This window comes from Herpailurus yagouaroundi, unplaced genomic scaffold, assembly GCF_014898765.1.
Source record: "Herpailurus yagouaroundi ecotype Mexico unplaced genomic scaffold, PumYag 166, whole genome shotgun sequence".
NCBI classification, from domain to species: domain Eukaryota; kingdom Metazoa; phylum Chordata; class Mammalia; order Carnivora; family Felidae; genus Herpailurus; species Herpailurus yagouaroundi.
The window spans coordinates 31,649,370-31,663,154 of NW_024412407.1; the positions used below are offsets into that span (position 1 = coordinate 31,649,370).

The 13,785-nt window shown below is 33.5% G+C and overlaps 1 protein-coding gene across 8 annotated transcripts in view; it reads left to right on the plus strand.

The window, feature by feature from the left end:
- LMO3 (LIM domain only 3) overlaps positions 1–13,297 on the plus strand; it is a 57,592-nt gene extending 44,295 nt beyond the window's left edge. For 7 of the 8 annotated variants that reach the window (XM_040488798.1, XM_040488797.1, XM_040488802.1 and 4 more), the window contains 2 exons: positions 706–831; positions 10,359–13,297. In XM_040488798.1, coding sequence (XP_040344732.1) covers positions 706–831; positions 10,359–10,464 — 232 coding nt within the window. In that variant the 3' untranslated portion in view covers positions 10,465–13,297. Of the gene's footprint in view, positions 1–705; positions 832–4,661; positions 4,752–10,358 lie in introns of all 8 variants that reach the window. The other variant, XM_040488801.1, reaches the window with a different exon arrangement.
- Positions 13,298–13,785: the final 488 nt, after the last annotated feature.

Genomic DNA, 13,785 nt, shown 5'->3' on the forward strand with positions numbered 1-13,785 from the left:
GTCATTACAATAACTATTTTCAGGAATCTGCAGCAAATAGGATTATTTAAAATACGTTTTTTACAGACAATTCCAGTGGTTCTTTCAATATGTTCTGTTTCAACTCCTGGTTTAGTTATATGTAGTTTACAGCCTCATTTACTTTAATGTGCTACTTGAATAACATAATCATAGCTATAACTATGGTATAGGGCCATAAGGTACATGCACCTCTAATGTTTTTTGACTATTTAAATGGCTTGTTCATAAGCGTTCCTTTAATAATAATGGCAAACCTTCTAGTAGCTGGATGTCAGAATATGGTGAGTCATTCAAATGGGTTTCTTTTCCATCTAAAATGTGGACGATGTGGCATGAAAATCAAAGTTAACATTGCTTTTATATTTGCTGCATATTCGAATCGGTAGAAGATTTTTACTGTGAATACACCTCCACTGACTTGTTTTGTGTGCGGTTATGTAAGCTTCCTAACGTATTTGTCTTTTCCTTTTCTTCTCAAACAAGATGTGATTTTCATCAAGAAAGGTCAACGGAGTATGTATCAGAGAAGAATATTTATGTATCCACCTAGGATAAAACCTACTTGTATACATCAGAAGGCATTGTGTATTGATAGCTTTATGGGGTATATTAGCACCTTCTTAGTCATGATCTCAGATCTCCCTGTAAGAGTTTGAAAAAAAAAAAAAATGTTTATTGTTCCAGGCTCTTCGGTGTAACGGGAAACTGTGCTGCCTGTAGTAAGCTCATCCCTGCCTTTGAGATGGTGATGCGTGCCAAGGACAATGTTTACCACCTGGACTGCTTTGCATGTCAGCTTTGTAATCAGAGGTAAGCAGATTTCATTCTGGTGTCTGAAAAAATGGTAAACCTCGCTTTGCTATTATTTATTTAATAGGTGGGAATTGTATTTTTTACTTAAAGCAGTTAATCTCGGCATTTTTGTTTTCTGCAAATATTCACTTGGTGCCAGAAACAAACCGCTGGGGGAAAAGGTCTGAAAACTACCTGAAGGAAAAGCATCATCTAACAGGATGTGATAGGAAATGAAGATACCACTATAAACTTTAGTTTTCTTATTATGCATTCTTTCTTGTGTTTGTCTTTTTAAAAAGTCGGTTTAAAATATCTTTAAATTTTACTTTAAAATTTTAAAAATATCCTTAAATTTGTCTTTCTTTTTTTTAAAGTAAGCTTAAAATCTTTACTTTTTTGTACTGTGAGCAAACACATGTGCACTGAGGCAAATAAATATACAGGGATTTGTAGGAAGTAGTGTGTCTTCAGCTTAGTTTTCATATTTATAGTTGCCCTATCTCTTGATTTCTTATCTTGAATTTTAACCTTGTTTTAGATGTACTTTTTAAGTTACTTTAAGTCTCTTTGGGAATGAGGCCAAATATAGCTTATAATTAAATACTTATCAGCATTGGACAGGCATCATAGGAAAATGGGAAGAGTGTTGCACAACAAGTCTAGAAACCCGAATTCTAGTCTGGACTTTGCCCCTAACAAGATGTATGTCCATATGTCAACCATTTGAGCTCTCTCGACCTCAGTTTTTTCTCATTTACAACATAAGGGAGCTGGATTAGTCAATCTCAGAGAATTCTTTCATCTCAAAGTATTATCACTTTATCCCATTTGTCCTTATTGAAAGCTATAACTTTTATTTCCAGTGGGAACTATATACTATTGATACCTTTTTTAAGAGAAATGCAGAGGATATTAGAATATGCAACTGCACATATCATTAAAACACATTTAAAAAATTAGCACACTTAATAGATTTTAATGAAAATAAATTCAATGTGAGTGTGAAAACACCTGGATATAGTATATAATCAGGACACATTAGTTGCATCAAGTTCTCAGTTACAGTAATTTGCCCCGCTTTACTGTTTTCACTGCAACATCTTCCTATGAATGAGGCCCTGTATATCCCAGAAAGAACCCAATGTTTACAGTGCAAACAGGATTCAAATTCTAGCCCCATCCTATATCAGCTTTGTCATCTTGAGTATGTTACTTAACCTCTGAGATTGGTTTCCACACCCTGAAAACAGAGGCACTCATATCTATCTTGCACATTTTGAAAATTCAATGAAATTACTTATATTAAATAGCAGGAACACAAATGGTTCTAAAAAAAGTAGCTCTTGTACCTTGATATTTATAATTTACTTTTACCAAATAATATTCCATTAACTTGTTTTTTACCCAAAAGATATATCTCAGTGATATATGATATATATGATATATCATGATATATATGATATATGATATATATCTCAGATATATATACCTCCTGCTAGATGCAGATGTTCAGAGAGGTACCCAATATACCTTGCAATATATAATTTATCCAGGAAATAATTCAAGAGGTCACCTTACAACACCTGGAGTCTTCCCAGCAAGTTTTTGGAACTAAAGCAGGTTAATTCAGTCTATGGTGACATTTAGCCAGAAAAAAATTGGCAAATATGTACGTAAGGATATAGGTACATGAGCACAAATATCCACACATTGATACAGATACATTTACACGCATGTGTACCTATATGTGTATATATCTTAAAGGTGTATTAGTAGTAAATTTAGAATACTTCTGTTTACTTCTGCTATTGATGCACTAACACATCCAGTAACAATACAGTTACCTTTATGCAATAATAACATTTACTGCTTTTCTACTTACAAAAGGTTCCATATTCATAGTAGAAATTTTGGAAAATAGAAGGAGATAAAGAATCATATTGTCCCATGTCTCACTATTCTAAAAGAAGGTATTTTAATATTTAGATGTTGCTAGCCACATGTTTTCTTATGCATATATGACAAATGACAAATGATATGCAGCATATATTTTATAATATATCCACAGTTGAGCTGCTTAAAGGAGAACAGGGAAGAATCCTAATGTTTGATATTTGGACTTTTTAAATTTAATATAGTATGCTCGTTTACTTGCCCTTAGAAATTCTTTTAAGATATTTTAAGCTTTCTTGTGTCCAGTTTTATGTATAGAGCTTCATATATATAAATCAGTCTTCTATCATCAGACGTGTAAGCTATTTCTTCACATTTTTATATCATCAATATTATCAACATAATATGGATTTTATAATCAGACAACATTCAAGTCTGTGTTAGGATAAATTCACAGGAGCATAATTAATTGGACAAACTATATAACTGTTTAAAGGCTTATGTGATATATTGTTAAAATGCTCTCTAGAAAAGTTGTACCAATTATTCTTATACCAGAAATGTAAAAGCTATGTATTCCCTTACATTCACTCTAACGTTGGGAATTATTATTTAAAAAGAAATCCTTGTCACCTTGAGTGATGAGAGATGGTGTCCCATTATAATTTTTAATTAGTATTTATTTGATTACTAGTGGCCCTTGGATAGTTCTTCTTTTAGGGAACTGCCTGTTTATGCCCTTTGTCCATTTTTCTATTAGGGCAGGCCACCCTATTTTATCCATGTTCTACACAGAAAATTAAAACATCATTCAAGTGCTAAACCCTGCCTAAATTCTATTATGATGCAAAGTAATTGTAGGTTGTTAATGCTATTTACAAATCATATATCAATTTTATTTCACCATTGAAATAAAAAGTTGCATTCACAATTAGGTCTATCTCCTCAGTAGAACTCAGTCAAGTAAGACAAACACTCCTAAATTTTGACTCTAAAACTGTTCACATTCTTATTGCTGCAAAATACTATTCTAGTATCATTATTAAAGTACCTAATATATTTCTGTGTTCGCTTCATTTATTACATGCCATAATGGGACTGCATATCTTTAGTGCTGGTTATGCACAATTAGCACTTAGTTATTGTCTTGTCACTTCAGCCCCTACAAGACAAACTTCTTTAATGCAAGAAGTCAGCTAATCTTCATCAGTCAAGCAAAGCAGGCAAATTTTGTTACTCTGAATACAGAAGGTTTTCAATATAGGAGATTTTCTTTTTACTTTGACATTTGCTGGGGGAATCCTCTCCAATAAAGCCATATGCCACACAAGCCTATACTTTCAGGAGCCAAATCATTATTATAGCCTTGCACCTTTTCAAGTGAAACACAAAGCAAATAGGTAATTTATAGGCACTTTCCCTTAAGCAAACTTTATTGACATCTGAAATTGTGGTATTAGAAATGCTTATGAATTTTATTTAGCAGTCATTTTAGCTTAACTTTTAAATCAAAATATCATTAAGATCTAAAGCATTTCTGAATGTTTTCAAAACAGTAGTAAAAATAACTTTTCAGGATTGGTTGTTTCTTGAACATACCCATCTTTGCCCTTTTTAGAGAGGTATGGTTAAAGATGTGAATCCTGAATTAAAAATCTAATTTTTTTTCTATTTTAAGGGAAGCAGAGGAATGCTATTTTGAGCATCTTATATGCTAACTTGACTCTCATTCAGAATTGGAAAATTTGGTATAATAAGTTAATTTCTTAAAGGTGATAAAGCCCTTCCTCCTTAGACAATTCTATAAAACTAAGCGATGGTTTTATAAGAAAAGAAAAAAAAACATGTTAATGAAATGGCCTCAGATATGTAGAATTGTGTAACACTAAAGAACAAAAGCACTGTGCTAGGCTCTGGAAAGAGAGGTGAATAAAATCTAGTTTCTGTCTTAGGGATATTCGGAGCTATGGCAGAGACAGGACATCAAAGAGTCACAGAAGAGTGTAATCGATGCTAAACAGATCTATACCGAGGGAAGAGAGGTCTGTCCTTCTTGAAGTCTTAGAGAAGCATCAAAGGGTTGATGTGCTGGGTTTCAAAAAAAAAACCTCCCTTGGACTGGGTGGAATGTAGGAATCGTGTCTGGTGGGGGTTGGGGAAGAGGAGGAAGCCAAGGAGCAGTGAGAAAAGGGTTTCCCAGACAGATGGAGCATCATGCAAGGCATGGGAGTGTGAAAGCATTTAATGTGTGCAGGAAATGAAAAGTACTCAGTGTGCTCAGAGATTACAGGGGAGTTTGGTAGGGATATGGAGAAGTAGGGAATGGCGTGCAGACCAGAAGGAGATGAACTTGTAAAGGGAGGAAGTCAATGAATGAAAGTCAAAATGAATACAAACTTAAATGCTCTATCTAAAATACCTTTGTTATCTAAAGCTATTCGGTTCTGGAATAAATCTGTCTTAACCAGTATTTACTGACCACCCACCTCAAGTGGTAGCACAATTTATGGTGGTATTTCAAGGGATTCAAAAGAAATACAGCTCATGGCCACTTACCTCAGCACTGCAGGCCAGTTTGGAAAACTTGTTACGCATTCATAAGAAAATTTGAAATGCCAAAGTAAATGATATGCCAATAAATAAGTGCTCTGGGAAGGATCAGAATGAGTTGACATGGCCAGGGAATATTGATGGAGGGAAGGGAAACTGAAGAATTTTTAGAATTTAAATAGATGGTAAAAAGGGAGAAATAGTCCTGGCTAAAGAACGGCTTGAGCAAAGGTGAAAAGATTATCATTGGCAAATAATAATGATAGAATTCTTCTTTTTTTTTTTTAATTTTTTTAAAGTTTTTCTTTTTCTTTTTGAGAGAAAGAGAGTGATCGGGGGAGAGGTAAAAAGAGAGGGAGACAGAATCCCAAGCAGGCTCTGTGCTGTCAGCTCAGAGCCTGATGCAGGGCTTGAACCCATGAACCATGAGATCATGACCTGAGAAAAGATCAAGAGTCGGACACTTAACCAACTGAGCCACCCAGGCGCCCTTGAGAGCAGAATTCTTATATAGTGGTGATCATACACCAGACACTGTTCCGTTTCACCTGTGCTCATTCAATATTCAATATAATTAGGTACTGTTACTAGCCTCATTTTACAGATGAGGTAACTGAAGTATGGAAAATTTAAGTAACTTGCCCAAGAAAACACAGATAGAAAGTGGTAGCCTCAAAATCTGAACCCAGCCAGTCTGGTTTTAGTCTTCAGACTCAGAGCTGATATGTAGGTCCTGGACTGTTCCAAGAGGGGTATTTTATTTTCTGACTAAGCAGATATAAATGGGAATAGATAGAGTGAAGTTAAAGTAAGGTAGACTTTGAATAATTTATAGCAGGATTTGGGATGTGAGTAGTGTAAGTTGGTGCAGAAAAGATGATTAGGAATGAAGTATATGATAACAACTGGAGAGTCATTGGGAAAAGACAGTAAATGGGTGCACAGTGTATAGTGGTGAGATGATCGGTATATAATCAGCATCTCTTCCTGAAAACAAAGTACAGGATTAAAATCTCCATCTTTAGTAACTGAGGATGCCAAATAGAAAATAGAGACATTTGAAAAAATGGCTCCCCCCCCCAGACTCTTTTTAAAGTATTGTGGGGATGGGAACTAATTATAATTGACAGCCACTAACCTCAGGGTTAAAATATGATGACTAAGTTAACATTTTCATTCTTAGAAAGGATGTTAAAAGGATGTTACAAATGGAGGCTTCTTTGCAGAGGCTTTTGATAACCTGCTTAAAACTACTCTAAGCCCCATATTTTATAAAGGTGTTTTATTAGTTATATTTATTTTCTGTACTCCTCAAATCTCTAAGACCATATGAGTTCAATTAGAGTCACTCCAAAATATCTGGAAATTAAATCTGTTATTAACTCCAAAACATCAAGATTAAATGGCATAGTAATATGATTGGGCATCTTTTTATTCCTTAACATACTTTTTTTTTTTTTTAATGAAGGAAAAATTAATTGAGCTGACTATACCATAAGCAATTAGGATTAGATTACAAGGAAGATTATCAGCTTATTTTCAGGAATTTTAGCCTGACCTATTAATATACTTACAGTATCCTCTGGCCATCACTGCTTCTATAATAGTTTTTTCTGCCAGTGCTAAATCTCATAAGGAGCTCATAACAGTAGAAATTAGCTTTTCTTACAAAATCACAGCTATAGATTATTTTGTTAAGCATCTAACATCTGCATTGCTGTTTCTGCAATTTCTTCATGTTTATATGTGGAGCATTTTAAAGGAGTATACCAAACCTAATTGCAAAGCAGTTATAATCTGCTTTAACCATAGCTTTCAAAATGTTTTAAGTTATATGGGGAAGTGTGACATTTCTTACCCATGTTCTGTTTTGTCTTGACCTTTAAGTATAAATTGAAATGCACACAAGATGTACTTTATCCAGTTGACAACATTAGTAACAAAATATTTTAGATAGGAATACTTTAGATAAATCCCATTTATGTTACCAATATCTCATTGAATGGTAGGCAGACGTTTTTTAAAGTTATACAAAGGAATATTAACAATACAAAAAACCTGTATTAACTTTCTGGGCTAATGCTTTATTGCCTCCATGTGTTGAGCCCAAAGAGATCAGAACCCCTTTCCTTCCTCTATCATACACATTATAGCTATCGAGCCTTGAGCAGATTTTTTTTAATTCTTGGAGGAAGCCTTAGGTTTTTCATCTGAAAAAGGCAATAATAATATTTACTTTCTCAGTTGAACATAAATAAATGTAATCATGTATATACATGCTTAGCACTAGCACATGTTAAGCACTTTATATATATATATAGGAGGTGGCTATAGCACTATATATATATATATATATATATATATATATATATATATATAGGAGGTGGCTATAATAATTATCTACACTCCAAACATCGAGGTGAAGCTTTACATACTTCATTTGTACTATTTAACACAAACTTATAAAAGATACATTTATATTAAAGATAGGAAAGGGGCACCTGGGTGGCTTAGTCAGTTGAGCATCCGGCTTCAGCTCAGGTCATAATCTCGCGGTCCGTGGATTCGAGCCCTACATCAGGCTCTGTGCTTGACAGCTTGGTGCCTGGAGCCTGCTTCGGATTCTGTGTCTCTCTCTCTCTCTTTCTGCCCCTTCCCTGCTCTCACTTGGTCTCTCTCTCTCTCTGTCTCTCTCAAAAATAAACATTAAAAAATTTTTTTAAATATAAGAAAAAATGACGTTTCATCTTCAATATCATAAGCGGAAGGTTGGGATTTGAACCCTATTCATTACAATATGCCACTTTGCCTCTCATATACTTCTTAATTTAACATCCCTACAATCCAGTGATGTAGCTGTTTTATATTACCTACACAGAACTGACTCCAAGAAAATATGAAATGTACCCTATAAGTTGCACTGGGTAGGTGATAGCATCAGGACTCAGGACTAGATCCCCAGGCTCTTGGTTCAATGCTTTTCTTATTATAATTACCCTGAATTTATTAATCTATAAACAAAAATTATTAAATTTCAATACTCCTGAGGGTAAGAATGACATATCTTTAGATGACAAAAAAAAAGTTTTTTATTTGGGATGCCCAGCTAACTCAGTCGGTAGAGCATGTGACTCTTGATCTCTGGGTTGTGAGTTCAAGCCCCAAGTTAGACATAGAACTTAATTTTTAAAAACATGTTGTTTTTTTTTTTTTTTGATGGTGAATAGAATTGGGGGACTTGTTAGAAAATTAAAGCAGAATTTTAGACAATATGGAGTTGAAAGAGTATTTCCAATTCAGTTGGTTTTTAGAGAAAAAAAAATTCAGTAATATCAGCTAGAACACAAGAGCATTTGTTGAATTTATTTTTATGTGCTCTTTTATTATTAATTAGTTCAAATTAATTTCAACAGTAATATATATTGAAAGTTTTGAACAGTAATCGGATATATCCTACATGCTATTTAATGTAATCTCACATAAAAGATAAGTATCTAATTTGGCTAATTCTGTCCAACAAAAGAAATATGTCCTTTTATTCAACATATCTTAATGATTAGGATAATCATTACGAGTCTACAAAAACTCGTTTCTTCAAACAGCACTTTTTAAGCACAATATTTAAAGGTTATAGTTTGCAACTGATAAAAAAGAAGATATACTTAAGGTTCAAACTCGAATGTTCATTGTATCCAATAGCCTTGGCCACAAACTCCAGGATTTCAAGATCAGTGCTTAGTCTGTACTTTCAATCAACATCATCAGCAGGCAGTAATCCTGGGGAAAAAAAAAAAGTAAATTCCACAAATAAACAGACCAATCTTCCTTTAAGAGGAAAGCTAATTCTTTTCAATCTACTTTTTTTATTACACTATTTTCCCCTCTATCTACTTAGCTAGAATAAGGATAAATTTCCAAAGCTACCCAGTTGGAAAATAAATAGGTTCACTGTTTGTCTAGCATTCCAATCTTTGCAAATGTAAATCAGTCCAACTGCTCCTCATTTAAACCTTCAACTTCACAAAACATTAAAGGGTTGCTTTCACTACACAATTTAATCTATCCACTAAGATTTCTGCTTGAACATCATTCGAAATTGACTATCTGATAAAGAGAGACCACTATCAAAGGTCAGTGGGGTCAACTTGTATAATTACAAGTAGTTTTACTGGGTCAACTCTACTAGACACTGCTGTTTGAAGGTTAAATTGTTACAATTAAAAATATATACAGATCTCCCCAGAGTTACTTTATTGTTAAATGTACTGGAAACAGCACAAGCATTTATTTCTGACCTTAATTGTGTCCAAAGTGTCACCACTGGGAAATTATACAAAACCAGCACTTATTAAAAACATTACAATCTTGCACATTAAACAATGCTTTATAGAATAAAATACATAATTAGCTACTGGAAACTAGTTTATTTATCACATCAATATTAAGAAGTTCATTCAGGTTACTCCCTTTGGTTTAATTGGAAGTGCTCTAAGCAATGACATTTAATATTTCATAGTTGGTGAACTTGCCACAAACAAAAGAATATGGCCCAGCATCAGAGTCTGATGCTAAAACAACTTTTACTTCAGAACAATCACTTCCAAATTACTAGAATTTAATCACATTTTAATAACAGAGTAGAGGGAAGCTTTAAATGGGAAGCTTTAAAATGGGCTGCTTTCTAATTGTTTGATACATTTTAATGCCTTTTACCTTTTTTTAATAAAGTGAATAAATGGCCAGTGATGAAATCTTCCATAATCACTCCAGTGAAATATTATCATTCTTTTTTTATTTTAATGACTGTAAATATAGATTTTTTTTTTCTTTCCAAAGTGGCAATAAAAATCACCTCTGCAGCCCAAGGTATTTTCCTCATTTTTCCTCTGCTTTTTTATATAAATGTAGGATTTCAAATTTTGTATGTAATGTTTCATTAAATGACTGACATGGTTTAGTTTCGACAATAAAGGCAATTTTCTAAACCAAGCTTTGAAATTCAGGGAATTACTGTGTGAAATTATTATTGGGGAAAGAAATCTTCAAATCTATGGATCTGAAATTATCTTAACGCATTTTATTTTTTAAAATATTTTCAGATTTTGTGTTGGAGACAAATTTTTCCTAAAGAATAACATGATCCTTTGCCAGACGGACTACGAGGAAGGTTTAATGAAAGAAGGTTATGCCCCCCAGGTTCGCTGATCTATCAACATCACCCCATTAAGAATACAAAGCACTACATTCTTTTATCTTTTTTGCTCCACGTGTATATAAGAATTGACACAGGAACCTACTGAATAGCGTAGATATAGGAAAGCAGGATGGTTATATGGAATAAAAGGCGGACTGCATCTGTATGTAGTGAAATTGCCCCAGTTCAGAGTTGAATGTTTATTATTAAAGAAAAAAGTAATGTACATATTGCTGGATTTTTTTGCTTGCTATTCGTTTTTGTGTCACTTGGCATGAGATGTTTATTTTCGACTATTGTATATAATGTATTGTAATATTTGAAGCACAAATGTAATACAGTTTTATTGTGTTACCATTTGTGTTCTGTTTGCTTCTTTGTATTGTTGCATTTAGTACAATCAGTGTTTAAACTTACTGTATATTTATGCTTTCTGTATCTACCAGCTATTTTAAATGAGCTGTAACTTTCTAGTAAAGAATTGAAGAGCAAATCTCTCACTAATGATACACATATAGATAAAGCAAGTCTATCAACATTAAAATACTAAAAAAAAAAATGAAGACACCCACAAAGCATTTTAGCAACATCCAATATTATTGCCACTATGATTTAGAGTCTATCAGTGTTCTCATTATAACCCCCTATTTTCAGGGGGTTAAAGATCAGCTTTAAAAAATGCATAAAAATTTCATCTTAAAGCACTTTCATTTTATACCAACGTGAAAAGTGCCATTTTTAGAATAACTTTAAAGCTTAGCAGTTATCCTTTTAATATACTTTTTTTTTTTTTTTTTTGCTGTGCTCTTTATCTACACAATGGCCAATGGCTTTGTTTTATTTATTTTTTTTCAGCCATTTACCCCTTATGTAAACTAGTGCCTTTGGGTATCATATAAAATTTTTCCAAAGGGTTACTTTAAAAAAAGTGTTACACCACTATTGTGAGATAATTTTAAAATGATAAATTTCTTGTACAAATTTTGCCCAGATTTCTCCATAAGAGCTAAGGGTTTAATAACTTTATGGCTTGATAAATTTCTGGCACTGAAAGAATTTGAGTGCAAACCTACTGAAACCATGAGAATGCACATCGAAGTTATGATGATATTTGAGAAGGTTACTTTTGATCAGAGCAACATAGCGCTCACAGAATTTTCTAGAAGAAGAGAAACAAAGGGATTGTTAAAAAGCTGAGGACTGGTGATTATATATTTTTCTGCATTTACCTGACACTTATTTTAATGTTCAAACATGAAGACTTTAAAAGTTTGACGTGTCTTACTCATGCTTTTCTTTAAGTAGTTACTGGCTCAGAATATATCACACTTAAGGCTGAAATCTGCCATTCCATTTTTCAAAGGTGAAAAATTATTCCCTTACCAACATGATAGCTGATAAAGAAGAAAGCTTTCTAGAAACAAATTATGGAGACTGATTATTTAAATTACAATTAAGGGAATAAAAATAAGACTATGATCCCTTCTCCTGGGTTGCTGACACTTTGCTACTTTGCTTCTGCTCCCTGGAATAGAACAACTTTTCAGCAAACCGAATTCCACACAGGCACAGTGAAGCATATTTTTATTAGAGCCAATTTAGTGCTATGGATTTTCTTTTTTCTCTACTTTTTTCTTAATCACTTGTATAGGAAACAATATTTCCCAGTGTTATTTGCATACATATTTTGTCCTGCCAATATATGCATTGCCGATGAAAATTAAATGTGATACTTGGATTCTTGGTTTGGGGCCAAAATATTAAACTGAAAATAATGCTGGTGTGGATTTTAGTTGTTTAAAAAAAAAACAAAGCTTTATTATGAACCTGCATGTGAATCTGGTTATTGCCTCTCATTTTTAAGAAAATGGTTCTGTGAAAAGTGAATGATATGTATTTTTACAAATACTTCATGGTTAAGAGTGTTCAAGTCACATGTCCCCCAGATGTGAGATATACTGAAAAAAAAAGAATTGCAGAAATAGCTATTTGGGGCCCACAGAATAACTATTATTTTAGCCTTAGAGCCTTACATTTGTTTCATGATAAGACTTGCATAGCCAAAACCACAATCAAAATCAAACAAATGCGGGGGGGGAGGGGCAGAGGGATATGTGAAAAGTGGTTTTCTTAAGCAGCCCTGCTAGTCCCCATTAAGAGGTGTCTGAAATTCATGTGGATGTAAAATTTTAATTGCCAGTATCTTTTTCAAATGATCTTTTTTAGATTTAAATGGTTTTGCATATGTTTATCAATATGTTAAAATACTTGTAAATTGGGAACAAACTTCTCTAAGCTTCAGGAAGCTGTTCAGTTATCCTTGCCACCCAAAGACCAAACAAGTTTTTATTGCCTTTTCTTTTCCTAAATCTTTCGGGAATTAATTCTTATGCTTTTTACTACAAACAAAATTATTCACCTGGATTAAAGATTAAGGCCTTAATCTCTTTAGATTATCTTTAATCTCCACGAAATTGTGAAACCAGACAGAAATGGGTCATTTTATAGCTAATTGCCCATAAATAGTAGCATTTTTGACCTGAAGTACTAAGCTAATTGTCTTGACTACGCAAAGTCCCTGAATTGTTGTCAACTCACCTCTTTGTGTTGTGTGGCCTTGATGTCACTTATCTCATCATCTGGCGCCTCCAGTAGGACACCTCCAAAGGAGCTTTGATTTCTCAAGCAAGCTCCCCTCCTAACCTGCGTCTCCCAGCGGCTGCCTGCGATGAAGGACCAGGCACCTCCACTCCACCAGAGTGCTGGCTGAGTTTAAAAGCTGACCTGTGTTTGTAATTTCACTTTCATCTTGCTTAATAAATATCTGCTGGATTCTTTCATTCACTTTTTTTTAATATTTGGATTTATGTTTTTAATAAAAGGGGTCTTACACTATTTGATTGCGCTTAATTGGCAAAAGCCAAGATACTATCTAGAAAGCAGACGTGGAGTCCATGAAAAAAGAATAAAGTGTGTAAGCACATTTACTTTCAAAAGGTAAATCATAACCTAAAGCATAGACAAAGTACCTCAGATGCTTTCTCCAAATGTTGTATTTAGGATCTCTGAGCTAGGTAGTTTATTGCTATTTACTTTTGTGGGGAAAATAAAATTTAAAAATGAAGGTAGCAATTGCTGGGTGTAATTTGGTACATTTATGCAAACTTCAAGTGATCTTCCTGAAAGCCATGGTGTTGCTGTTGTCAGACTAAATTTCAAATTTCCTATTTTGTGTATAATGAATTAAAACAAAACTAAAGAAAAACTCAACTAAATCCTACATCTTCAAGGAAGAGATGTTGTGCCTTAAATGAAACAGGGTACTGAAAATT